The 27,278-nt window shown below is 37.0% G+C and overlaps 2 protein-coding genes across 9 annotated transcripts; one reads left to right on the forward strand and one right to left on the reverse strand.

Annotated features, from left to right (window-relative positions):
* Positions 1-1,949: 1,949 nt before the first annotated feature.
* Positions 1,950-9,208, reverse strand: LOC134540262 (coiled-coil domain-containing protein 124). 3 transcript variants are annotated; one of them, XM_063382907.1, is made up of 5 exons: positions 9,155-9,208; positions 6,691-6,849; positions 5,209-5,343; positions 3,633-3,781; positions 1,950-2,247 (listed from the first exon to the last, which is right to left on the reverse strand). In XM_063382907.1, exons 2-5 carry the CDS (start codon positions 6,847-6,849, stop codon positions 2,055-2,057), a joined length of 636 nt encoding a protein of 211 aa, XP_063238977.1. In that variant the 5' UTR covers positions 9,155-9,208; the 3' UTR covers positions 1,950-2,054. The 3 variants fall into 3 exon arrangements, with proteins under 3 accessions (XP_063238977.1, XP_063238978.1, XP_063238976.1); XM_063382908.1 differs by lacking the exon at positions 9,155-9,208 and adding an exon at positions 8,880-8,994; XM_063382906.1 differs by lacking the exon at positions 9,155-9,208 and adding an exon at positions 8,782-8,966.
* A 636-nt stretch (positions 9,209-9,844) lies between these two features.
* LOC134540086 (uncharacterized) lies at positions 9,845-26,267 on the forward strand. Of its 6 annotated transcripts, XM_063382557.1 has the most exons (7): positions 10,165-10,317; positions 11,636-12,733; positions 13,926-14,167; positions 14,356-14,532; positions 16,230-16,443; positions 18,866-18,989; positions 26,214-26,267. In XM_063382557.1, the coding sequence occupies exons 1-6, from the start codon at positions 10,222-10,224 to the stop codon at positions 18,980-18,982; spliced, it is 1,944 nt and encodes a 647-aa protein (XP_063238627.1). In that variant the 5' UTR covers positions 10,165-10,221; the 3' UTR covers positions 18,983-18,989; positions 26,214-26,267. The 6 variants fall into 6 exon arrangements, with proteins under 6 accessions (XP_063238630.1, XP_063238629.1, XP_063238627.1 ...); XM_063382560.1 differs by lacking the exons at positions 10,165-10,317; positions 26,214-26,267 and adding an exon at positions 9,845-9,939 and having other exon boundaries at positions 11,597-12,733; positions 18,866-21,582; XM_063382559.1 differs by lacking the exons at positions 10,165-10,317; positions 26,214-26,267 and adding an exon at positions 9,845-9,939 and having other exon boundaries at positions 18,866-21,582.
* Positions 26,268-27,278: the final 1,011 nt, after the last annotated feature.

A 27,278-nucleotide genomic window follows, 5' to 3' on the forward strand; every position in this document is an offset into this window, starting at 1 on the left:
TAATTATGTTTATTCCTACTCGGAGAGTATACTTGCTTTGGTCGGCAACTGGTTTGGCTGGTTTACTATTAGCATTTTAAGTATTGTGTGTATGGAGTACAAATTTTTTCTTCTCTTCTGCAATACAAACTTTTATGTCCACTTTTATACCCGTGGGTAAAACAAGAGGTAGCAGAAATTGGGCATTGTGTAATGTGGGCTTTATGGGTCGCTATTAAACAACAAACACAAGAAAAACTAGAAATTGTCTAGAAATGTTTTAAAAAACTGTGAAAGCTGGTGAAATGGTAATGTTTTCTATACAACATACAATGTTGTCTACTCTATATCTATTTTTTTGTTTTTCAACCACATAATTAATGTATAAAAAATATATCATCAAACAAAACAAAGTGAGTATACTACTGCCTATCCATAATGTGTTTTGAAATCCATATCTAATTTTTTTTTTTTTTTTTTTTTTTTTTATAATCAGAAACAGGCTATGCTAAATAAAGCTCTGAACCTAGTTATCACAAAATTTTGGCTGGTCCATACATTTTCTTTCAAATTAATTTTGTCAAGTCTCAAACACCCACAAACTGTGAAGAAAGATGGCAGGGTTGGGAAAAAAAACAGTTTTTTTTAAAAAAAATATCAAAAAACATGTTTTTTATTGTTTTAAACTGTTTTTTTTGTTTTAAACAGTTTGTCATGTTTTAAAGAGTTTTTTTAAGTTTAACTTTTTTTTTGTTTTTAATATTAATTTTAATCAAAACCATCAGAATATGTTTTGCACTTATGGTTTCAGCAGAAGTCCCATCAGGTGTAAGGTATATTGCTACACATTTTTGAATATGGAATTCCCTGACATTGCCCGGTTTTCCCTGACTGTAGCCATTCCGGATATTATTAAGTACAAGGCAAAAAGTTCACCTTTCAAGGAGTACTTATTCAGTCCTGTAACACTAAAAGAGATTAAACCTCTAGTATGGTGGATGGCTTTGGAGAAAAGTACTCATCATGCAACTTTGAACCTGGCACATCAATTACACAGTGCAGTGGCTTGGTCAGCTGGTATTGAACGTCTTTTCTCCACATTCGGGTTTGTGCATAGTACTTAAGGAACCGGCTAGGAATAGAGAAGGCTGCCAAACTTGTAACTGTTTTCTGTGCACTTAACTAACAAAAACAGATTTTAATTAGGTTAGATGAACTTAGTGGAACTGGCACCCTAAAAGGTATGACTGGTTTAACCCCAAGCAGTGCTGGTATTTTATGTTTACGTGAGGAATGTGTTTCACTTCAAAACTTCCCATCCTAGTCTGGATATTTATCACAATTGGTGACTTACAATGAGACAGCGATGCTTGCGATGAAAATGTCAATATGCAGTTTTCGTTTTCGTAAGAAATAAAACTTTTTTTAAAATACACATAAAAAACATGTTTAGAACAGAATGTTTTAAACATTGTGTTTTAAACTTGTTTTATTCAGAGTGTATTGTTTAAAACAATTTTGAACATATTGTTTTAAACATTTTGTTTTAAACGTGCCAACCCTGATGGTATACCTCTCTAAAGAATTTTTAACTCTATAAAGTGTACACTTTCAGATCACTACAGGAAGTTTTACATTTATTAACATTTCATTACAAAGTCCTTTCATTAAGTACTGAAAGTATGAGATTTTGCTGTAAGTAGAACATTCAAAATAAAAATAATTCAAAATATAAATAAAATTGAAATGTGTCTTAAAAAAAAAGGGCTGTCTACAGAAAAACATTCACAGCTGTAATAACAAAGTAAGCCCAAATAAAATTTTAATTTCCAAGTGCACTGAAGCTATTTATATTAAATTCAGGTTAAACAAATACGTACACCATACAGCAGCTAACATGAAACTGTACAATAATATAGCTATTTTACTATAATTATCTTACAAGAACTAAAATAATTATTTCCAAAAAATTAAGTTAGAGAGAACTTACTGATTTTTATTAGATTGCCAATTTTTCACCTGCTTTTTATGTTGCAAGAAATTAACTCGAAATGTCCGCCCCACAATAAACCCTCCTACGAACTCAACTTTCTGTTCATGGGGTTTTCCGGAGATTTCAACCACTCTTTGTGCAGTATCTGTTTGAGCTGAGTCAGACGAAGGGAGGGGTTTTCAGACTTGATGCGGGGCAGGTTTGCTTCCTCAAAGGCTGTGTACGCTGCTTTCATGCGCTTCTCGGGGTGTTTGTCAACTTCAGGCTCCCCCACACTGAAAGCATAAAAAAACATTGCTTTAATTACTTGTATTATGTCTACACCTCTGTAGCATCTCGGAACGACTTTTTTTCTCACCTAATACCCTTTTTTTTTATTGTTCGTAAACCGAGGCAGATAGACCTTTCGCTAAACATATTAAAAATTCTAAATGAAGCAAAAAAACCTTCAAACTGTTCAAGAAATACCGATCCCACAGAAAACATTTTTGAGACACACACACAAGTGATAACTGAGTGAAAGAGGAAACAGCAAAATTTTAATTTGGGAGTTTTATGTCTTCCTCAGAACCTTTAAGTGGCATTTGTGCCTTGGGAGATACACCGATCGTCAACTACTATCTTTAACAGGATTTAGCCCAAGCATGAAGCGCAGGTTTTGTACGGCATTATATGGCTCAACACGGCATAAGACATATAGGCCATGGCTTCGGGCACTTATTGACATCAACATTTGTGGAATGGCTTAATTCTGTTACGAATGTGGGAGGCAAGGGCGTGAAGCGGCCTGACGGCTCTGCATGGCCACTGACGTCACACACGCATACCTTCTCGGGGATTAGGGTGGTCCGGCCTTGCCACACCCTTGATCCTGTGCCCTCCTTCCTCGGCGCTGTTATCCAACCCTTAGCGGCCTGGGAATTCTGCAGGCTTACCGAGGCCTCCGCATAAGAGTGGCGTGAACAATGCGCCGTTATTCCGGATGCTTGGAATGTCGGGTCGGCCTGGGATGACGCGACATGTCACAACCACTCCAGCGAGTCCCAGAAAGACGGCCAAAGAGTACGAAAGCGGCGACGCCGGCCTCCGCAGGAATTCCTAGTGTTCGTACAGGTGAGAGCTGAGTGAAGTGCAAGTTCGGCGAACAGCGCAGACACGGAGCAACAGGGCCGTGCATGTGTTGACAGAGTGGCTGTGTGTGTGTGTGTGTGTGTGTGGAAAGTTGCGAGATTAAGGGGCGAACCACTGTTGAGCCTAGCTCCAGCGAGGAGAGTGAACTCGACAGACTTAGTGATTTTGTGAACAGACATCAAGTGTGGTGATTTAATTAGTAACGTAAATATTAGTTGCAGATAAAACTTTGTAAAATTAATTGGGATACCCATAAAAACTTATTTTCCCCATTTGTAAAAATATTTATAGCAGTTGTAGTTACCCTAATGAAATAATCGGTCATTTTCTCACAGCAGTTTTACACTGAAGCTCGATAGTAAATATATACTGTAACAAGGTATAAAAGCTTAGAAAAATACTATTTTATGCCCTGCCTTGCCAGAAATTTGGATGAATAACTTGAATTTTTAAATAAAGCAAAAAATTAAAAAACTCCGATGGCGAGGTAAAAATTTGAGGAAAAGACTAAAGCTCGAACGATACTTACGTGAGCACTGCGATGGCCTCGTCTATGGTTCGAGCCTCGTCTCCTTCGACTTGTAGCCTGTTCACGTTCTCCTCCAAGGGCTTCTCGATGTGCGTCACCGGCTCCTTGACCTTCCCGCCCGCCGCCGCCTGGCGCTTCGTGTTCTCAGCCTGCAACGTCACAGCAGGGTGTCTACAAATACTGCAAGCTAATTTATGGACTTTTTTTTTTTTTTTTTTTTTTTTTAAGAAATTTCCAATAAGATTTCATTTCAACTTTTTTTATATCACATAAAAAATAAAAGCAAAATGAAACATGAGAAAATGTAATACAAAATTGATCTACATGTAGCAGGAGCAGCCCCTCACTGTAGGGGTCCGCTTGCACTTGCAAAAACGTGACTGTGAAACGGGGTTGATAAACGTAAACATAAATAGCATGTTTCATGGAAAACTTTCGGTATTATGCAAAAAAGGAACCAACCCACAATTTTGTTATATTTTATTTGAAAATAAATTAAAATAGTACAAGGTAGATCGTACCGTCGTTGCTATTATTATATCAGTATTTATACTAGACCATTAAAATTATACCCACATTATGTTATCAATACGAGAATTAATATTTATGATTAACTTTAACTTCAAAATACTCAGAATAGGTTTCATGTGGGTTAGTTCCTTTTTGCATAACTACGTCCATATATTATAGTTCTCTGGGAATCATACAACATACAAGCACCCTATATCCTAGGTTAACCCTACGTGCAAAACTCTCAGATCGGATGGGCCCCTTCAGCTCTGCGTATCTCTGCGGGCCTCCCTTGCGAATCCTACAGCAGATTATGTGCAGGAACAAAGCAATTTTTATGCTAGGAAGCTAAAACTTTTTTTTTTTTTAAAGATGATTTCCTCATGGTTCAAGAGGACAGTCTCAAACTATTTATACTTAATGTGTGGCTATAAAATGAATTGAGGCAAGTTAGCATTAGGCTGCTGGAAATTTAAGTTTCATGACTTCCTCCGCAGTCGCTGTTTATCTCGGGACTTTTTCGTGAACTTGCAGGCATCCTATACAACCATCATGACAAATATGGAAAATTGCAAGAAAAGGTGATTAATGTCTTTCATGAGTTACGTGGAGTCCAGTATCTGTTTACTGCACGCCTTCAAGAATTACCTTTTACAAAGTTTACTGAGATACCTTATCCTCAAGAAGACAGTAAAATCATATCACTGAAATGCATGCCAAAAACCCACCTAACACAGAAATGAAAGTTAATACACAATATAGTAGTTTTAAATATTATTTCAATTGAACGAATTTAAACAATCTACCTATGTGTGTTTATTACTGCACAGTAAAAATAAGAATTACCTCAATAAAAAAAAACACACACAAAACTTGAATTTTTGTGATTTATTGCCAATAGTCATTTCATTACTGTTAGAATCTTCTTGAAACTCATGAGACCCATCCTAGATAAGACATCAGCTGCTACAATGCTACACAATTAATTAATTTATTTATAAATTAATAAATAAAAGTCAAGCAAGTTTTTTTTATTACTGAATAAAAGTTATAGAAAAGTAGGTACCTGAATTTGAAACTGGGTGATTTTGGAAATAGGCTGTTTGGTTGGAGGCTTGATGGAACTAACTTCCTCTTCCAGGAGAGCCTTCGACTCCGCTTTCTTGGCCAGAATCTCTTGTTTCTTCCGAGCTTGCTCTTCCTGGGGTCAGAACGAATCAAAAACAACTTCTCACCCTCTGATGTTCAAAGAGAGCAAAACGAAATTAGTTTCAGAGACATGCCCAATGATTAATTGGACAGTCTCGGGGTACATGGTAACAAGTCAATCTTTGTCTCTTACAGAGGAGGAACAACAGGCTAATTTATTTATTTCCTCATGGATTTATGTGCTATTCAAAGCTTAATATTATTGCAATGCTGAAACTGACACAGTTCATTAATAAAAAGTTAAGAATTATAACTAAATAGGAAATTAGATTATTTTTCTTTTAACCTAGGTAAAATGAAAATTGCCTCAAATGTAACTTGTTACCTCTTGTCCCAATTGGCATTTGAAGTGTGTATTGTATGTATTGAGGCATTGATAGGAATGGACAGATTACAGCCTAGGTACTCAGCTCTCGTAAACCCAGTAGTTGTGGAGGCAACTCACTCAGGTCCAATTCATACCCATTATACTTTGTGCATCTTCAAAACACATTACCTTGTGACATAAATAATTTAATTCATAAATCAGTGATTATAGATCCTATTAAAAAAAAAAGCCTAATTTAAGAAAATACTCGTCAAATTAAAAAATATATACCAACAACATTCTAATGACAACTGCATTTTTAAAAGATAATTTGACTCGTGGGTGGGCATTCCGAAAAGTTTGTATTTTAAGAGCGTGGGGGGGGGGGGGGAAACATTGTTTCACAAGTATGCGTAGTAATTCCAGAAATATTTCTGATTTCCCCGACTTTACCATGACTTTTCCAGGGTACATGGAATTCCCTGACTATACCAGGTTTTTCCTGACCGTTAAAAACCCAGACTTGGAAAATATTTCTTTGAGGTGCAAACATACTGCCCTCTCCCTGGAGAATCCACGTACCGAATTTCACAGCTCTAGGACCTCACCATCTCTGCGCTACGCGAACTGCAGACAGACACGACAGTCTCTCCCTTATTAATACGTAGGGACCGGAATAATTCGCGGATTCAATGACCTCTAGGATAGCCTCCATTATCCTCTGCATTTCTCAAGTAAACACGTGTGTTCATTGGGTACTAAATTGTGAGGCGTCTCCACTGGGTAGCTTGTGATTCGATGCTTCTTCGGTCGATAGTCACTCATTGGCCCAGAGAGTTCCAGTTAAACTGCGAGCCAATAGCAGAACCGGAAGAATTGTACACATGTTTGAATTTCAGCCTATCGGGAAATAAATCCACGAATTTTTCCGGTCTCTATTAACACAGGATTGTTATTTGTTAATCCCTCTCCTGAAGTACCCCGCTTCTCGTCACCCTCCGATGCGTGGAAGGGCGGCGACCGCCCACTCACTTTCTTCTGCTGCTTCTTCAGGATGTGCTTGTCGTCGTCTTTCCACAGCTCCTCCTCGAGCTGCTTCGCGCGCTTCGACTCCTCCTGCTCCTTGGCGGCGGTCTTGCGCGCCCGCGCCGCCACCGCCTTGCTGTTCTCTCCGGCAAACTTCTTGGGCATCTGCGGCACGGTCGGCAGGAGGTCGGTGGGACAGTCCCCCAGCTCGCGCCGCGGGTTTGGGGGGATTCGAGTTTCCACGCCGATACTTGAGTACAGGAGTTAGCTCTATCAGCATGTTTACAAACATCAGTAGGAACATTTCCCTGACTTTTTCATGACCTAACAATCTTTTTAAAATATTCCGCAAATTTTGGCATTTCCCGAAAGAAATAAAAGACAATCCAGCCACCACCGTACCTAAAGCTGTAATGGTTCAAACAGTGTGTATGCGTATGTCTGTGCCTGATTACCATCTGGAAAAAAAAATAAATTATTTGAGTACGGGTGACTGCATACCGGAGCCCGACATTTCCCCCCCTCAAATTATGAAGGATTTTCTGTGACTTTTCCAGCTTTTACAGTAAATTCCCTGAACAACCCTGACTTTCCAGAACGTGGACATCCTGTCTGCGTCTGCTGGGTCTCACTGACCACATGGTTGGGTCACCTCCGAGGGTGCTGGAACAGCAGCATAAGTCATTTCATGCAATCATCACAGTCCCTCAATTTATTTTTACCATTAGAGTTGATATGTGAGTGGGTGCATTGAGGCAGAGGGGGTGGAGACACACAGGCCATCCAAGACGGTCAGAGATCTTTTGTAAGACATGCTGGATGGGTAGGAACGGGTTGTAAAGGCAGTGGTAGACAAAGGTGGAAACAGCTGGGGTTCACCATGGAACTGTGTGCCAGGTCATGGTCAATGATTTGGGGAAAGGAATAAATTGTGGCATGCAAAGTTCTGCTGAAAATTGCGTGGTTTATGGAGGACTTGGAAGGACAGGGAGGTTGTAGATAAATTTAGGGCAAGATGAAAGAAAGTCAGTTTCACGAAGAAAAAATCTGTTAGAGGAACCAACCGTTGGAATAGGGAAGAAAGATTGGGAAAACAGCTAAAAATATCCAGCGATAACTCTACAAAGAAAACCTTGATTGTGGGGAAGGAGGTGGAAAAATATGTGAAGGGCAGGCATAACTTGGGTCTACCCGGATGCATACTTAAGGCTTGATCGCACATGCCCATGCACCATATTAATTCTTTCATTTTCTTGTCACTAGTATTATCCAAGGGAGTACATAATTTTCTAGAGTAGGTGCTCTTCTGAAAAAGAAAAAAGAAAGTTAAATGTTCTGTATCATGTATCCAAGTTTATCCCTTGATCCAGATGGCATGATCCTGTACCTACAGTTTGATTCTGTGGTAGGCCTACATGATGCTTGCTGTTTTTTAATTTAGTACGTCGAAAGATCCTACACAAAAAAACTTGTGATATAATAATGAATAGTGATTGTATGATGAATATAAAATATATTTTCCTTTGTATTTATCTCAAGATCATAATTTATTTTTATATCACAAGTTTTTGTTATGTACAGGATCTTCCGATGCACTAAATTAAAACAGCAAGCATCATTTACCACAGGATCATGCCCCTCCACGAGGGGAAGACTGCAGCTAGGTGGTTTAGGGGAAGTGAAGGAAACTATAAAAATATGAGGATGAGTTTCTCACTAGTCCATTAGAGTTAATGAAGGAAATGGAGTGGGAAATGCAAGGACAGAAGGTGGTCAGTGAGGATAAAGGAAATGTTATCAGGACATAAGACTAAAGAGAGGAAAGCCTAGAAACCGTAGGGAGTACTTCACATGTTTTCAAGAGGAAAACAGAAAGGGTTAAAATTTATCTGACAGTAAGAGAAATTGGTGGATGGAATAGTTTAAATGAAGCTTGTTAACAAGATTGTGGTGCAGTTAAGGAGATTAGGGATATAATTACTGTGCAATGGTTACGAGAGTGTGTGCCCAACAGCAGCAAATATACAATAATAACAATGATGATGCTTTTACCACAGTAATAATAGTAACAGCTTAGCATGCTATCCACATTCATACCTTGCAACAAGCAAAAAGGATCAGAAAAAATTTAAAAGCCCTTTCAAAGTTAAATTGCACCTCTGACTAAACAACTCAAGAAAAAATATTTTGACAACCTTTGTGTTTATTTTATTCGTTCCCAACGAGATAATAACAAAAGCCCTCTCAACTTCACGATTTTCGATGGAAAAAAATAAATCTTTAAAGTAGTTCTTAATAGGCCGCTACGAGCACTCTTGTACATATTGTTATTTTAGTTGTGCAATGTCTGTAGAAGAGATATGTCTCTATGGAACTTGTATAATATTCTTAACATTAAATATTACATGATATAGCTTTATGTTTATAAATTATAGTTAATTTCACGTTCATATAGATCTGGCAAACGTACCTTAATTCTCTGTCTGAGTAGTGAATTTCGCGGTTGGCTGTGAACTAACGGCGCTTGTATTGTGTGACTCCTTCATTAAATTAATATTTAATGGGAGTTTCATATAAAACTATATATATTTATAAAATAATAATTCATGTTAAAATTCGAGTAAAGTTTCGGGTTTTAAATTTATTTGGAAGCTGTGGAGGGTTTGAATACATAGCAATAACTTTTCCACAATTTTCAGTTGAAGTTTTAATCTAACATATACATTATTTAACCATTTTTTTAATTGATAAGTCAGCAGTGTGTTGTAGTAGTAAAATGCGTGGGTTGATAATCTGTGGGCTCGGGTTTGATACCTGCCAGGATTTTTGTTTTTCACATTTTCATTTCAGTTTAATATTTCTCGAAAAAATAATCTATTGATTACAGATATTAAATATATTTAAACAGTTAAATTACATAATCAGGTGAGGTTCTGAATAAAATAAACATTTTAAAAAATTCTAACAAGTAATTATCTACTTTTTTTAAATTTATTATCAGAAGAAACATTACATTTTTTTTTTTCATTTTTCAATAAAATAATACGTTTTTAACATAAATTAATTACATTCATACAGGAAAAAAAATTCACAAAATATTTTAATATTTAGTCTTTAGTCTACTGTCGGTGCTGTGTACTGCGACATTGTGACAGGTTTTTTTGTTTACTTTATTAAATAGCTCGGTATAGTCTATATATTATCACTGACATAATTATTGATTGTGTAGTTTCTCTCGACGAGCTATGAGTTGAGGTTGGTATACATTTTTTATAATTATATAATTTTTCTGTGTTAATTTGGCATATTTTACTTTCTCACCATCAGTCAGTAACGGGTAGTGTATTATTGTGATAATAACAGCTTATGTGTGGAAGAGGTAAAGTATAGGGGCGCGGAGGTTTACAAGTATCCGGTGGAGTCGTGGAGTCACTGCGGTCAGATCTTGAATTAAAGAGAATTTAGCGGGGAGAGGGGAGAGTGAATCATGTGCGCAAGGTGTGGAAGAAGGGCGTCTGCTAGGGATTGGGCAGCGCGATGAAAGGCAAGGCATACTTGACAGTATGTGCCTACGATCCCATCCTAGGAAGCAGAGGTGAAGAAGTTGGAGAAAGTACAGTAGATGATGGCAAGGTGGGTGACAGGTATGTGGAGTATTGGTTGAGGGAGGGAGGGAGGGGTGACTCATATGCAATCAGTGGTTGTTATGAAACTGGGATGGGGCACACTTAAGGAGAGAAGCCGAAAGAAGCGACTGGTAAGTCTGTTTAAGGTTTTGTGGCTAGGAGTAATGGGGCTATGGAGAACCACAGAGCAAGACTCTTAACACCCAAAACCAAAAATGACATATATGTCCACATAAATGGTACAAAGATATTCCAAAAAGGTGTCCAATTTGCGGGTATCAAGCTATGCAATAGTTAGCCAGAAAATCTAAAGTATACTGAATATGACATAAATTAAATTTATAAATATGAAATAAACTAATATTGCTGAACTAATTTTGTCAATTCTGTTAATTTGTGATTTTTTTATGTGTGTGTATATATTTAATGTTAAGCTTATTTTATTGTTTTTAAACATATTCACGGACATACACTATTTCTAGTTTTAACTGTATGTCATAGAGAAACAAAATGAATACACAAACACACCAAAAACCTGCTAAATTTAGTCGATCTGAAATGTTAGATACATAGACAGCAAAAAGAGAATTTCATGGAAGAAATTAGTTTGAAAAAATATCACAGCACAGACCAGTAGTGGGCTGACAACAACAAGACAGTTGTAACAAGAACAGAAAATACATCAAACAATGATCTTGGACAACACAATGATAGACAAACTGAACAGTGACACAAAACTGATTATCGGGACAACGCAATGACAACATAGCGACGCTCAGGCAAACTGAGCGATGAAACTAAAATATTCAGGACAACACAATGACGACGGCACAGATGAACACAATATCAGTTTTGCATCATCGTTGAGTTCCTGTCCACCTGCAGTATTCTTACTTTAGTTAATTATTTAAAAAAGGGAACAAAATGCTACAGGCACACGGGTGTGTTCTATCTGTTTTCTCCACTTACATGCACCCAGAGTGACGCAGATTTGCGACTAAATAAAATCAGAATTCAAAAAGTGTTTTTTGGAAAGCATCCATCCAAGATCAGCAAGATTTTATAACACTCTTTCCATTCAATTATATTACTGAAGGATTTGTTTTAAAAAAAAATTATTGGTAGAGGGGGGTTGTGGAAGAGAGTGGTAAAATTAAAATTTTATGTATGTGTGTTTGAAAACATACAAGGTTAAATATTAAAAATATTTATTGTAAGCATCACCTCCAAGGCAAGATTAGCTCAATGCTCAGTATGTTTGTATGTGGTTGGTGTTGGTGTTGAAGTGCGAGCCAGCCTGACGAAGGGCTGTTCCCACTCGGCAGGTGTGCCTCCATCCAGCACGATGCAGAATGAACTGCTCGCAGTCATGGCTGGAGTCGGTGCAGAGCTGCGCCTCCCGGGCCGTGGGGCCGTGCCTCGGCCGGCAGCGCCAGGTGCACCCCGCGACGGGCGGCGCCCGGCACGGCCACTTCGTCGACCTGGGGCCCCGGAGGCGGGTCCGTGTGGTGCACGTTAAGGCCCTGGACTTAGCGACCGCCAAGCGCCTGTCGGGGCTGGACGCGGCGAGCGATGCCGCGACGAGCGCCCCCTACGCCGGCAGGCGGTCGCGAACGCTGTCCGTGGCCTCCGACAGTTCCAACCTGTCGACGGAGGAGTACTGGTTCACGCGCTGGAGTCGGCCCCTGAGGAGCTCCGACGGCTGCAACTGCTCTTTCCGCAGGTCCTGGAGGCGGTCCGTCAGGGACTCGAAGATTTCCCACCAAGTCCTACCTGAACATCGAGAGCACAACGAAAATTACGCTGTCGAAGAAGTTTCAAAGCGACCATTCCTGGAAGACTACGCTGAAAGTTTACTCCAAACCACTTTAACTGAGGTTTTTGTGTACTTGTCGACTGATAAAAGTATTTTGTTTAAACGCTTTGGTGAACTTGAATCCATAAAAGAGACCCTTTGTGATTCGCCCGAAACACCTGATCGTTCTGATGGGAAGGAGTGCTTTAGCTTTACCAATCATTCGTTCGTTGGATCTTGTGATGTAATTAACGTAATCTCTTTAGATACTAAGTCTGAGTGTGGGCTCATAGCCCTGAATCCAAATGATATTACTGATAAGACTGTTACCTGTGTGTTTCAACCGGCGCCTACCTCTGTAACGGGTCTTAATGATAAGCAAACGGGAGAGAATGAATGTGGGACTGTGGAGCATAATTTGTCAACCGAAGCGTTGAGTGACATCGATAAAGATGTGTCTGAGGCCAAAGAAATCGTCAGTAGCAATAATCAAAGTTTCTGTTACTCCAACTCTAATGGTTATAAGTCGAGTGGAAAGATTCTGGAGGCAGACCAGTCGGATTCCCGGGTGCCTCCTATAGAAAGAAGAAGCAGGAGAATGTGTAATCACACCCGTTCTACAAGACTGGTAAGTGACAGTTACTGCATATTAATTGTGATAAAATATGTACCATTTTTCTTATGTCTTTGCCGTTTTGGCTTTACAATTTTTTTCCTTTAACAATCACATTATTTTACACTATTTATCCAAATTTTGGCATGATGGACCATAAATTAAAACTTTGGTGAATTTTGGAAGTCACAACTTATTGAAACTAGTGAGATAAGTATACAAAATTAATTGTATTGGCGTATAGAAACACCACCTTGTTTGCTGAATGGGGGATTGAAGTATGAGTTACTGTGTCAACTATGAAGTTGTTTGTTAAGTTGTAGCATCCAGGAAATAAGTTGAATAAGAACTAAGTGAAAGGGTGGTTAGGTTAAGCAAGGTAGACTCCTATAATATGTCATCTTTGTTAAAATATTAGTTCATGCCCTCGGAAATCTCCCAGGTGCACACGTTAAAAATTGCTAGTTTGCTCACTGGGTGTAAATGTTTGCTTTCTTCGCAAAGGTGCCTACAAATGTACAATGCTAGACCAAGACTTCAAAAAAAAAAAAATAGCTTGCTATGCCGGTAACATCCACTGATGGCCCTGGGCAATTCTCGACCAACCAAGGCAGGGATAGTTAACCTGCCATGCTAACAGGAAGTCACTATTAGACTAAATAAATCTAAACAAACGCTTAAACCATTCACACATTCTTATAATATATAAGTTTGTAAATTATACTTTTTAATTGCTGTTAATGATCACTGTGATTAATTTAATGCCTTTTTTGCTTGTATTACTTATGTGCTGTTAGAATTACAACCCAAAATGATATTTGAAAAGGTGACTACCAAAAAGTAACAAAGTTGAAGGAATGGTTACAGTGGACTTCACATCGGGCAGAAATTTTTACTAGCACTTCTCTCTGTCTGTCCCTCTCTTTTCTCACCAAACACTCCATCCTCTCGACAGAAATTTGTTTTGCATCCAGGTACTTTTTATATTTTATATTTTAAGTTAATAAGCTCACTAGAAACTTGGTAATAGAGATCTTGTTTGAAAACATGGTTATCGATAATGGGGAAAATAAAAAAATATGTATTAGATATTGTATGATTATTTTTTTATGTTCACTTTTTATTTCACACTTTTTGTAGTTCACAAACAAAGCTCGTGGGCCCGGTGGTTGTGGGGCAGAGAGTGCACAAGCGTGCGTGCTTGCAGAAGCCCGTGCTGTTCTTCCTGCACGGGGCCGGCAGCTGCGCGGACCTGTGGACGGGGCTGGTGCTGCACTTCGCCCGCGCTGGCTACGAGGTGGTCGCCCCCGACATGCTGGGGCACGGCTACAGCTCCGCGCCGGACTGCGCGCCCGCCTACGCCTTCCCCCGCCTGCTCCAGGACGCGCTCGACGTGTTCGACGCCTTCGTCGGCGACCGCAGGAGCGTCGTCATCGGCCACGCTTTCGGGTCGGTCTCTCCGTCTACCTACCTACTTTCCCATGAGTATCCGAGTATAATGACTGAATTCAATGGGTCTTTCGGTCTACCTACTTTTCTATAAGTATCCAAGTATAGTGACTGAATTCAATGTTTGACTGTGAATTGCTAGTATCGCCATGATGAAAGATGATTCAGCACGTGGGTGTGGTGTGCAGGTGCAGTCTGGCTGCCGCGGTGGCCCGCCACAGGAGCCAGGGCGTGGCGCAGCTGGTGCTCATCAGCGGGGGAGGCCCCACGCCCCTCGCCCCGCGGTCTCCCGGGAGCCGGCCCCCTGCCCTGCCCGCCCTCCTGCGGGCCTGCCTGCGCCCGCTCGTCATGTGCGGCTTCAGGAGGTGAGTCCGCCCGGCCCTCATCGGCTGCTCCCAGCCTGTGTGCGTCTGCCACTGCTCATCCTTCACTCCACTCCAGTGTTCTCCTCTCTCTCTCCTGCTCTTCCCACCTCCTCCTCGGTCTTCCTCGGTTACCACAGCCTCTCTTTTCCCCATTCTCCGGACATGACCGTAACATCTCGTTTGTGCTCCTGCTCTTGCTTGCAGCATCCCACTCCTGACGCTGTCTCGCCTCGTAACCGCCAACACACTCCTCTCAAACTTCATTCCTATTGCTCTGATCTTCTACGGTCCAGGTCTCTGCTCTATGAGCGACAATGGACACACAGTAGTAGGTTTTGTTCAACACTAGTTTTCATTTTAGTGGCACCTCCGTGTTCTGTACAAAATATCTCACACACCTGTAGAATGCATCTTCTTGTTTGTCCTCTTATTATTGCTCCTTGTTTCTTATTAATTTCAATTATTAAAGTGTCTATCCTTTTTATTAATCACAGTAACTATCGTGCACTTTATGTTCTACCATTCTTTGTCAGCTGATAGTTAAGAATATTTATCAAAAATCATAAAAAGTCACATCAGTATAAATACTTATTGAATACTTTTTACAGCTTTGCATATTACATTAATTTATTATCTGACTGCAAAATATGGGACAAAATATAGATTGCAAGAGAGTCAACGTGATAAATTTACTTGTGACATAAATTTGTAATACTTTTGCTCTTGATAGCACGTACTGTTGAAAGGTCTTGTCAGTAGTCTGTGGCATCAATGTATAACATTATACCTGGGGCCTATGTTAGCTGCTGTTGGGAAAAAAAAAGTGTTATAAACACCATGAGAACGTTTATTGTATAGTGTAACAAGGTATGAATTGTATTTATATCTCCTTTTCAGGCATAAAATATTACTATGTGCCATTATATTTTTTATCTTATGTTTCCACACAGAATATCCAATCTCTGCAGTGTTGCAATTAACGACACACACAAATAAATTTTATTAAAATTTTCTACTAAAATAACCAAATAAAACATACATTTAGTATTTCTTTGCCACGTAAGGGCACACTTAACATTCGAGAGTTGGGTGTGACCCATGCTAACATCTACCAATTGATAGGTACAAAAAATTGAATTTTTAACAGTAACTACCAATTTGTAGAAAATAAATAATTGTATAGTGTTTATCAAGCTCTCATGTTATATAAGCCTGTGTTGGTAATGAAGAAAAAAAAAGATTCTGAAAAACATGTGGTTATATTGATGCCACGGCCAAGCCCCGACTTGTTTTGTTTGTTTTCGTCTGTTATGACTAGAGTCCCGGAAATTTCGCGGATTCTCCCTGGCCTCAGGATAGAATTCAAAGTTATAGGTGTGCTCGACCCGTGTTTACTTTCCCATCTGTTGATTTCTTAGCGAGAACATTTTTTATCCTTGTTTATTTGGCACTAGCTGATTCGCTTACTTCTCTCCCGGCCGGGCATCGGCGGCTCGCGGTCGTAGAGGGGCGTGTCCAAACAACTGCGTGCCAATCACGAACGCCGTGCGAGAGTGTGGAGATTTGCATTCTAGCTCGCGACTGAATGAATCCGCGAAATTTCCGGATCTCTAGTTATGACCGCGTTGCCGACTAAACCCTGAGATGAACAGCGTGGTCCCCGGGTGGCAGCAGGAGTTGTGGTCTCGCCCCGGCAGGAACATCCTGTACGCGCCGTGCGGCAAGCACATAGAGCCGTGCGAGCTGACGAGCGGCGGCGTGCCGGGGTACGTGCTGCGGCACGTCGCCCAGGGGCAGAGCTGGCCCGAGGGGGACGCGGCGTTCCACCGGCGCATCCTCGCGCCGACCCTGCTGGTGCACGGACTGCTGGACCGCAGCGTGGCGCTCGTGCAGGCGTGCGAGATGGAGCGGGTCAGTGTCTGGGTCTCGGGGCGACGCTGGACTCTCCTTCTCTCTGTTGTGGTCCCTGCGAGTGTAAATCCTCGTGTGTCGCTCCAAGAGTGCTCCCCACAGGTTTCATTTATCTGTAATCCATCGAGCCTTCTTCTGGTAGAAACCACAAGGCTATGGAACATGTCATTTACATATTCACAGTCATACATGTACATACAGTTTTACATGTACACTGTTTTTAAAAACACATACATATTCAGTTTTACATAGGTACATATAACTTTGAAGTAAAACAAATAGTGATAAAATTTTTTTTTCCAGATGATCTGAATTACAAATATTACATTATTTACTTTTAGTATACCTACATACCCATAGACATGATGTGTCGAGCAATTTCTTATATTTTTTATTAAGTAATAAAAAAAATTAAGCAGGATTTATGGTATTAGGATATTGTCGTTAGGTAGTGATGGGAGCAGTGACAAATTTTGTTCCTGTGACACGCCGTGACCAGTGACATGAAAGTCACAGGGTCAAGTCACCGTGACATTGTTACTGTTAGTGACCTTGTTGCTAAAATGTAAAACCGGAGTTTTTTTATTAATAAATATAGTGTAACATAATCTCCTAATAATTGTATGTTTTTATATATGTGACATACAACATGTAATCATTGATAAACCAAATTAGTTCATAGTTTATTGGAATTATTAACTTTGCATTTTTACACATGAAATAAATATCTTCTATATTATTTATAAAAAATTTTAAATAAAATATTTTTTATTAAAATATAACATTAATCATCACATTTTTTTAATAATATGCAAAACACGAAAACTTGGCAATATCCTACTTCACCGAATTAACAGTGTTTGTTTGGCTTTTTTTTTTTTTTTAATTTGGACAATAACATTTAGTTCAGATTCACAAAATTTGTGAATCATTTAATGATTTTGAACAGAGTAACTGGACACACCAGTGTCGCATACCTCGCCGAGAAAGTACTCGTGTGTCACGTGTTGCTGCTGCGGCAAGTCACCATTAATTTCCCGGCGCCGTTACTCTTAGGGACCTGTGACTCGCACCGCAGTGACACGCCCGCAGCGACTTGCGCCAGTGACACGCTCTGCAGTGACACGTGACCCGTGACATGCCAACCGCGCCGTTACTCTTAGCGACCTGCGACCCACGCCGCAGCGACTCGCACCGCGGTGACACACTCGTAGCGACACGTGACCCGTGACACGCATCGCAGCGACAATCGCGAAGAGACGTGACATTGGCCCTGTTACTTATAGCTAAAGTCACCACCGTGACACGTGACATTGCAGTCGCCGTGACAAAGTCACCGGTACAGTAAATATTCCCCATCCCTATCGTTAGGCATTGAAGCTGTACAAGGGAGTCTGGCTGTAACCAGAATGCTTCCCCTCTTTCAGCAGTATACTCCATAAATTATGCTTGCCTGTTCTTGGTGCTGTCAAGGGGGGGGGGAGTCCACATATTTGCAGTGACCACTTTTTACTTGAGATTCAAGGGAATGTCATTTCCAAATGACATGGATCAGAAAAAATTAATTTAATTTTTGTTTTATTTGGGAATTTCTTATCGAATCAGTTTTAAAACCACAAATTCTCGCTAATTTATTTTTATTGTTCTGAATGTATCTGTTTTTAGACCAATTTATGCTAAAAATTATTTTACCGTAAAAATGCAGCATATGAATTTTAGCCCTGTTGTGATGGAGTAAATATTATTAAACATCTTTTATAAAAATATAAACACTGAAATCCTGTGTTTTAAGAATGAAATTGGACTACAAATTAAACCATAAAATCATGTCTCTATGTATGACTAATAACTAGGGCTGTGCGGTTCTGGTTTTCATTGGTCCAATCGGTTCCTATTTGAGTCTGTATAAAATATAGTAAAAAAAATATTAATGCTTCACTAAGTATGAATGCAGTTAACTGTGTCATTATTTGGTTATTAAAAACAATTTTAAAAACACAGAAAAGAGGAGTACAGTCTTTGCATTGGCCTAAAACTTTATTTTTTTAAATTAATTTTAAGCTTACCTCAAACTTTGGAACAGGTACGCTAATCGTTGCTGGTGTCAAAATTTTGATGGTGAAGCTATGTATTTAGTTCAGTAGAACAATGGACGAGTTCTTGTGAAGATTTAAACTGCCAAATTTTGTTATTTAGTGTGCTACCAAAAATAATACAGATAATTAATTATTATTATATTATTTTATTTTTCATTGGTTTGTGGATGAGACTATAAATATTACTTGCAAAAAAAATTTTTGCAAATAATCTTTGCTTCACCATCCATTTTCCTCAATCCAAATAATTAATTTAGAAAAAAAGTAAAGTATGAACGAAAGTGAGAACTAAATTAGTTCGCTGAATGTTTAAAATGTTTTCACAGACGATTCCTCGGGCGTTCTTGGAGTTGATCCCGAATGCCGGACACCTCCCCATGTTGGACGCCCCGTCTCGACTCGGACACATGATACACTGCTTCATCGATTGGTGGAGTGACTGAGCTAGCGGTACGTGTTGAGCAATCTCTTCCAGGGGTGTCCAGAGCTGTGGTCTCAACATAATTGTTGTTTCTGAAACTGAAATTGTGTGGTAAACCACACGAGTGTTATTTTTTTAAAGATTTTTTTTTTAACTCCAGTTTACCTAAGCTGGAAGTGGCAGCATTGGGACAATGCATTCAAAATTATTTTATTTCAATATTGAGGTCAGTGCTGGCCAACTGGCATGTTGACCCACGAAGTTGTTTTGTTTGGCCCACTTAAAGAATCGTCCAACAAATAAATGTTATCAGGTTTACTGTCATTTATCAGGCATGTTTGTTAACACGTGCGTAGAATAAGTTATCATTACAATAAACACCGTTCTGAAGCCATAATATTTTCACAGAAATATTGAAACCATATTATTTATATTTTTGCAAACTGTTAATTGTTTCATGGCTATTATTATTATTTTTTTTAAAATACTCTACACTATATTTAAGAGAATTTTATATATTTATATATTTACCACATGCCACATATGTATTGGTTAATTTACAGAATAATATAATGTTAAAAGTTAAAATATTGTAAGAAATTTAATATTATTTCATGTGTCAGGCACTGGAATTAGTTTTAAAAAATGTCGGACCCTTGCATTAGTTTAAAAAATAATACCTGCTAAGTTGGCCAACACTGATTTTGATGTATGATTTGCCCATCCCAGCTTAGCTAAAATCTGTCAAGTCATAGGTACTGCATTGTATGTGGTTACTGTATTGTGAGATAATAATTGTGTTGTTAAACAGATTGTTTAGTGTTGTTTTATAGGATTTTTACATCACGTGGTTATACACAGAATCTTAGGTGATGGTATGATTAAACCTCCAAGATTATAGCCTGGGCTCCGCACAACTTGGGTACCGGCTCAGGGCTCGTAAGTTTGAGTCATGCAAGGGTGTTGGGGTTGAACCCTTCACCCTCGCAACATTAGCTCTGTGCGTCAGCTAGACTACGAAGGACTCTTCTTAAAATTGTGTTTTTAGGATGGTGCGTTCACCTGCCAACCCTTTTTTTTTTTAAGGGGCAACGAAACCGTTTATAATTTCACAGTCCTATTCATTAATACACTGGAATTTAGGGGAATTTTTCTACTGGTCAGTGAATTTTGAATTGCTGATGATGTTGTAATAACGACACTCTTAATCTCAAATCCAAGGTGAGCGGGGAATCGGTAATGGAAGTAAGACAAGCCACTTGTAAAAATATTGTTCAGCATGGTAATACCATTAGTTAAAATATTAACAAGAATCATATCACATTGTCCCAGCATTGTATACCACTAGAGACCTATCAAAGATACCAAATTTTGTAGTTTATTAATTATAATTAATATATAAATAATATATAAATGGGTTTCTTTTAACACATGTTTCTGAACGTGTGTGCTTTGAAGCGGTCGATGCATGTTGCTGGCAACATGATATTATGTGCATACTGCAATGTAGTTATAGTTAATTTAGATGTATGCAAGAACATCTTGGAATCCAATGAAAACTTTGTTAAACTGTTCCATCAGTTCTTATTGTTGATACAAAAATTATTTTATATAATAATAATAATACTGCGTGTTAAGTGCCTTAACTGTGAGAGTCCAGCTAAGTTTACGTATTTTTTAAAAAAATTTACAACAATTTTATTTTGTGAAATTTGTTTGTGAGACCAAAGTCAATTTAGTTTTGCAAAAATGATTTTTGCTCTAATCAACGAATAATTAATTTGTTTTAATTTTGCTGCACTTCATATTGAATACTTGTAGTCTTATGTTTGTGCACATGAATATCAGAAGTTTTACTAATGTAATAAAAGTAACTTTTTATTTGCCATGTCATGCAGTGCACTATGGTTAAGCTAACATAGTAAGAGTTGGTGGACATTTTTGTTCCATGGAAAATTATGGTTTGTACTCAGCTGTCTTAAATTTCTATCACCTTGTCACAGTTTTAATTTTTGAGTCTTATTACGTTTTGATTGTATAAAATAAGTACGTGTTTGGCATTTATCTGCTTGGTATTAAATATCTCTATTTTATTTTCTCATTTGTATTAACTAGGAAGATGATAGGTACATAATTAATCTATTCACAAAATTGATTGTTTTAAACAAGTCATAACTTACAGTATTATAGCTGCCTTGACAGAATAACTCACTAAAATTTACAATGCAAAGCAACTTTTTTTTAGATAGTTGAAAAACATTTGGTACGTAGGTATTAGACAACTTTTGTAACAAATTTGGTAAAGGAAACAGTTTCTGAAGTTTACCATGTGGGAATCGTGTTGGTAATGAATCAAGAAATTATTTTGATGTGTGACTGCTAACAGGAAATATAAGACCAATACACCTCCAAATTTTATATTTTATTAAGTCTTCCAACTGTCTGCTTTAAAGTAGGTAATTTCTCAATATCAAGCGTTGTAAAAACCAGAACACATCACAAATGTAGTACTAAAAATTTAAAGAATCTTTTATTTTGAATATCAAGCAACTGTGCTGACATGCACTTGTGTTGCAAGAAAATTAATTATTTGAAATTTTTTGTTTGTTTGCAAACAGTTCAAATATACAAAATATATATATATATATATATATATATATATATATATATATATATATATATATATATATATATATATATATATATATATATATATATATATATATATATATATATATATTGCTGTGGATTTAAAAGTATTATCTAATAGAGTATTGTTAAAAATAAAAAAAAATAGTTTATGGTGATTGTGACACATCATAAATGAGGAGTGCTGAAGAAATAATGTGCCTTGTTAATTATCACATGTTGTAGAAAGAAAAAAAATATTCAAACGAAGTGAGGGTTTAAATGAGTTGTTCTTTGTTGAGAGTGAACTTAGTGTTGCCTGCGGCCGTGTTAGGAATGTCTCGTCTCGCCAGGCTCGTGTCCCCATTACCGTGCCTTGTCTGCCGCGCGTGCAACCAATGAACGGTGATTGCCAGCAATTGGACGAGCGGCCTATTGCACGACCTCGACACTTGACCTCGCCTCCGCGTGTCCGGCCGGTCGTCGCCGGCGGAGAGCGCGGGAGTCTCGCACGGGCGGTCAGCTGCTTTGCTCGCGAGCTCTGACATCACTGATTAATAGCAGCAAACAAAAGTATTTATGTTTTGTCGGTAAGCTGCAGTAATATTGGTTAGAATAAAGTAAATTTGATTTACGAGCTCTGAAATCACTGATTAATAGCAATAAACAAAAGTTTTGTCGGTAAGCTGCAGTAATGTTGGTTAAACTAAAGGAAACTTTATTTAATCCTTAAAATAATTCCTCTGAATTATTTTTTTTCGTATTTTAAATAGGCTACTGACTTAAAATAAATGTGCAAATTTCAAATTTATCCAAGTTTAAAACAAGTGTTTTCATACGGTAGCCCTCTTATTTAGTGCTGCCGTAATTCTGTAGTCTTTGAAAAAAAATTTCGGAGAACTGTTAGCTGGAATGGGATGTTTAAATCAGGTTTCAAGGGCACTATGCCTAAGTGAGTTTCTTGTTCCCGTTTAATCACCCGCACAGGGTACCGTTAAGGAGTCTTGGTTAACGCTTAGTGATGTGTGTCCTGTCATTAGTTGGAGCCACCGACTGTTGAAATCATTGAGTATTGGAACCCGTTGTGAGTTACTCCTGTAGCATGGTTCCGAGTTGCTTTTGAAAGCCTTTTTGGATTATACCTTGCCACCGGTGCCTAGCACTTAACATTCCACCAGTACTCCCACCAACACTTTCCACCACATCACTTCATCCTCTTTATTACCCTGGAGTACTTGGGTTATTATGGGTAAGTTCTTCTTGCTAGATATTATGATTTTCATGCCAATTTTGATTTTAAAACTGTATGTGTATACTAAAAAAAAAAATCGAAAAAAAAAAAATCAATAAAAATTGTTGAGTTAACCTAGTTTCTGATCGTATTGATTGAAGATGAATCTTAGTTTTTGTGTTGTGGTTTATTTATTACTACTCAACGAAAATTTCCAATCATCGAAACCAGAAGATTGTTATCTGGGAGACTACTTGATGTATGACTAGGAATATGCTTGTTAAGTCTGATGTTGCTTTAGTTGCCTAGGAGAATTTTTTTTAGTGGTTAAATAAGGCAAAAAATATTTATACGTAATATTTAATAAGATTATCTTTAATTAAACCAAAGATATATAAGACGTAGCATAGTGATAGTTCAAGATACGTAAACTTTGTGAATATCAAGATCCTTGTAAATTATGTTATTTTATAGTTTATTCCTGGTGTTATTGTGGTATGAGTTCTTAGACGATTTGTTGCTTAGTCCACTTTATGTGTAAATATGCCTTTTGTTTGTTTGCTAAATGTTTAGGCATGATTTATTCCCAGAAGTGCCGGAATGCCAGAGTGTGTATGTTGCTTTATTTCTCTCGTGGCTCCAATTGCATTCTATAAATTGTATGTTGCATTTTGTTCAAAGGAATGTCATAATGAATGTGTTTCTTGGTGTGATGTGATGATTATTTTTTACAATCATTCTGAATAACACTACAAAGAAAAGTACTATATGTATCTATGAACTTTATTTTGGAAAGTAACCAAACTGAAACTGGATGCAAAAGAAAATACCTAGCATATGGCTTGACTTACATTAACCATTCACAAATGCAGAAATAACTGTGCAAAGTTATTTTTTTTTTATTTTTAACAATTTCTGTTTCATACACTGCATAACATTGTCAGATCAGGAGAGCTTCCAAACTTAAGATTTTCTAGAAAGTTAAAGTGGCCACAATTTCTTGCATTCAATTTGCCACATTTCTCTATTTTCTCAGTCATATTCATACTGCCTTGCTTCAAACTTCATATGAACAATTTTTATTTTACATTTCTGGAATCATCCTCTTCTGTTATTTATGCTTAGACCATATTTAGTAAGACAACATTTACATGTCAGTACCAATTAATCTTTTGTGGATTTACTCTTGCCTCATGATCTCATCTAAATTTCTTAGTACTTCCCCATGAGTCTATTAATAAGACTTTCTTAAATTTATTTGGTAAGTTACCGTGTTCTTGAACAACATTTAACAATATTACGTAAGGATGCTCTCATTAGTTGTTGAAAAATATGTATTTATTGAGTCATTATGTAAAAACAAAAATAAAGCACAAAAAACTGGTAATGTGTGTTAAGAATACTTACAGCAGTATAAGTTTAGCATTGTAGCCCTTATGTCCTTGTTATCTGTAATAGCATTCAATAAAACAATAAATCCACACTTTGTCATTTGTGAAAAGGTAATAAATTTTATGGTTGAGGAAATTAAATTTTTTTTTTGTAATTTTTAAGTAATTTTTAAGGATAGTAATTGGCAGATTTCTGATCAGGTGTATTTGTTTTGTTGGGAAGAGTGTTGATTCTCATAAGAACGAAACATTTACGTGGCACAGTTCACAAATGTAACTTTATATATTCAGAAATTTTTACATATCTACAGACTTGACATATTATCAGGGGAGATTCTTACACTCCCAGTATTTATAATGCAAATGTACAATACCGGCATATGCCTGGACTGCCATTTATTGAAGCAAATAATACACTGTAGGTATATGTAGTTATTACCTATTTATTAATTATTATGCAAGAAGCATACTGCAAACCACTTGCTGTTTTACATTGATTCATTGTTATTTTTCAGTATACTTATGTATAAGTTATTTATGTGATGTGGTTTAACTACTATGGCAGCTGATTGAAAAGGTGGAAACTTTTAAGAACTCTTTAAAATCCTTTGTAACTGCAGTATTCAATGTAATAATATGTAACTATAGTTATGTTTTAATTGTATACTTTTACTTTATATGTAACAATGTATTATGTTTAAATAATATCAAAATATATTTTTTATCCTTGCTGATCATGTTTTTTTATATATTACCATTGATGATGTTTTCTTTCATGTTTAGAGTATTTTCATATTTGATTTGATACACAGTGAGCACATTTCTTTATTTGCATTTGTTCATCTGGAATAATACAACACGTGACCACAACCCTAAACAGTGAACTCATTTACTTTCCCCCACCCTCTTAATAATGTTGTTTTTATCTCATTGTGTGATCATGTTTTTCTAGATCCAGCACATCGATAACTAGTGTTCAGATGCAGTTTAGGATGTGCAAGATTTTTCAAGGAATAAAATTTATTTTTTTCATACTTTAAAGATTTACCTATTTATTCATTTGTTATTTGCAGCTACAATGGGAAAAAGAAGAAAAAAATTTAATTTGTCCGAAAATGTTTGCACTGACCTTCAAAAAAAAAGTTAACGGAATTATTTTTGCTGAGTTGGGATCATCTTGCTATTTGTGCGGGACTTCTGCCGAGTGCGTGTGGCCAGGCACTTGTTTAGCCTCCCACCGTGGCCTTAGTCTTGCACAGTCTTTTGTTTATTATTTCTTTATCAGGACAAGCCTACTAGTTTTCTCGTAGCGAGACAATTTTCTGTTGGATGCAGCATATGGCAAACTACATATAAATTATTATTATTATTATTATTATTATTATTATTATTATTACTATGCTATCTGTTTTAATTTCTACAAGGAAACTGTTCTAACCAGAATAATGTTACGATATATGTAATCCACAATATTGCAGTTTAAATTTTTTTAAGAAGTTTTCTTTTAGGTTATGTATGCTGCAGCCTGATTTAATGCTAATTGTATTGTCCTGCTTAACACTTTTTTTTTTTGACAGGAACACACATAACCGTATAAGTATTATCTCTTTCATTGGTACGTACTGAATTATTGTTTTTTTTGTCAGGTAATGTATGTTTTTCTTGTGATAACCCTATCTGGTTCCACCCCCAAACATCACCATATTCTCTCATACATTTGTTTACTTAAACCTGTCCGCCTGAAGTAGTTCTGCGTTTCGTATAACCGCGCCCCAAGATTCATCTGAAGGTGGAATTGCTTAGGCAATATTTAATATGGTGCCACAAGTGATTAGAGCATAATGAAATTATGTTCTATGTTTTTTAACATAAGTTCATCAATACAAATATATTTCAAATAAACTTTAGTAATGAAATAAAACCAAGTAAACAAAAATACTTTATTCAAAATATTGTAAGAAATAAATATGCTTACATCATTGTAATTTGTATCATTGTTGCAGGCTCGTCTTCGCAGGGAGCGTGGAGACGTGTTACAATGGGCAATCTCAGTACAGATTTTCTCTCGTTTGAAATCTTGTTGTAGATTAATGAATTTTCATTCAATCTGTTTGTATGAAAACCGTGTTTTCATAATCAAAACAAGTTTTTGTAATATACAAAGATATATTGATTTAATATTTGATTGACCTAACTTTGAACATGAAACAAATCATACAACTTTTAATAATGAATCATACTTAAATGAATTTTTTAAATAGATTATGTTACCTAATCATTTTGTTCAACATGATAAAATTTATAAAAATTTAATTTCTCAGTATAAGTGCTGAACTGTATAAAAGCTCCAAAAGTGGTAATTTTTAAGTACTAATCCCACTGAAAACATCATTAAGTGATTTTAATGTTGCGAAACTTAAACTAATATAACATTTACAACTTTATACACCATTTGAAATGTAGCCAACATAACTTTATCAACTGTTTAAAATAGTGAATTATTGTTATACTACAATATCGCAACGGTAGCAGTCATCAAATAGAATTAGAGGAACTCAAAAAAACAATTTTCAACATTTTATTTAAATTTATTAGAAGAGTGCCTATTCTAGAAAATTAGTATTTAATATTCACAAAAATGCTTTTAAAACAGTAGTTTATAAATATAAGAATAAATATTAAAATCATTAATTGTTGCAGGTAGATATGTAGGTACTTACTGACTTCATACGCAGCAATTAAATTTTATATTTGTTTCTATAAAGGTTGTAGACACTTTTTTTTCTTACATTTAGTTGTAGCCAGCAAAATTACTCTTATTTTAAATATCAGTTGTACAACATTTCACCAAGAAGTACTAACATTTAGTTTTAAGGGGTGGAATGGATAATGGGGGTGGTAGTCAGGAATATTATGTGGACAGTGACATTCCTCTTGTTTTGAAGGTCAAATGTGTAAAATTTCATTATGCTTAAAATAACACTTTAAATTTGTATAAAAGAAAGCAAACAAAAATTAACTCTTTTATAAATGTACGTATGTATATACCGTACATATATTCAAGTTCA

This window comes from Bacillus rossius, chromosome 16, assembly GCF_032445375.1.
Source record: "Bacillus rossius redtenbacheri isolate Brsri chromosome 16, Brsri_v3, whole genome shotgun sequence".
Classification (NCBI taxonomy): domain Eukaryota; kingdom Metazoa; phylum Arthropoda; class Insecta; order Phasmatodea; family Bacillidae; genus Bacillus; species Bacillus rossius.

What these genes read in the sequence shown, in the direction of transcription:
- LOC134540262 (XM_063382907.1), bottom strand. Translation starts at nt 6,849, where the DNA reads ATGCCCAAGAAGTTTGCCGGAGAGAACAGCAAGGCGGTGGCGGCGCGG. An exon ending in TGAAGAAGCAGCAGAAGAAA is followed by an intron (nt 5,344 to 6,690) that starts GTGAGTGGGCGG and finishes TTCTGACCCCAG; the next exon opens with GAAGAGCAAGCTCGGAAGAA. An exon ending in GAGGCCATCGCAGTGCTCAC is followed by an intron (nt 2,248 to 3,632) that starts GTAAGTATCGTT and finishes TTATGCTTTCAG; the next exon opens with TGTGGGGGAGCCTGAAGTTG.
- LOC134540086 (XM_063382557.1), top strand. Translation starts at nt 10,222, where the DNA reads ATGAAAGGCAAGGCATACTTGACAGTATGTGCCTACGATCCCATCCTA. An exon ending in GTCATGTGCGGCTTCAGGAG is followed by an intron (nt 14,533 to 16,229) that starts GTGAGTCCGCCC and finishes TCGCCCCGGCAG; the next exon opens with GAACATCCTGTACGCGCCGT. An exon ending in AGGCGTGCGAGATGGAGCGG is followed by an intron (nt 16,444 to 18,865) that starts GTCAGTGTCTGG and finishes ATGTTTTCACAG; the next exon opens with ACGATTCCTCGGGCGTTCTT.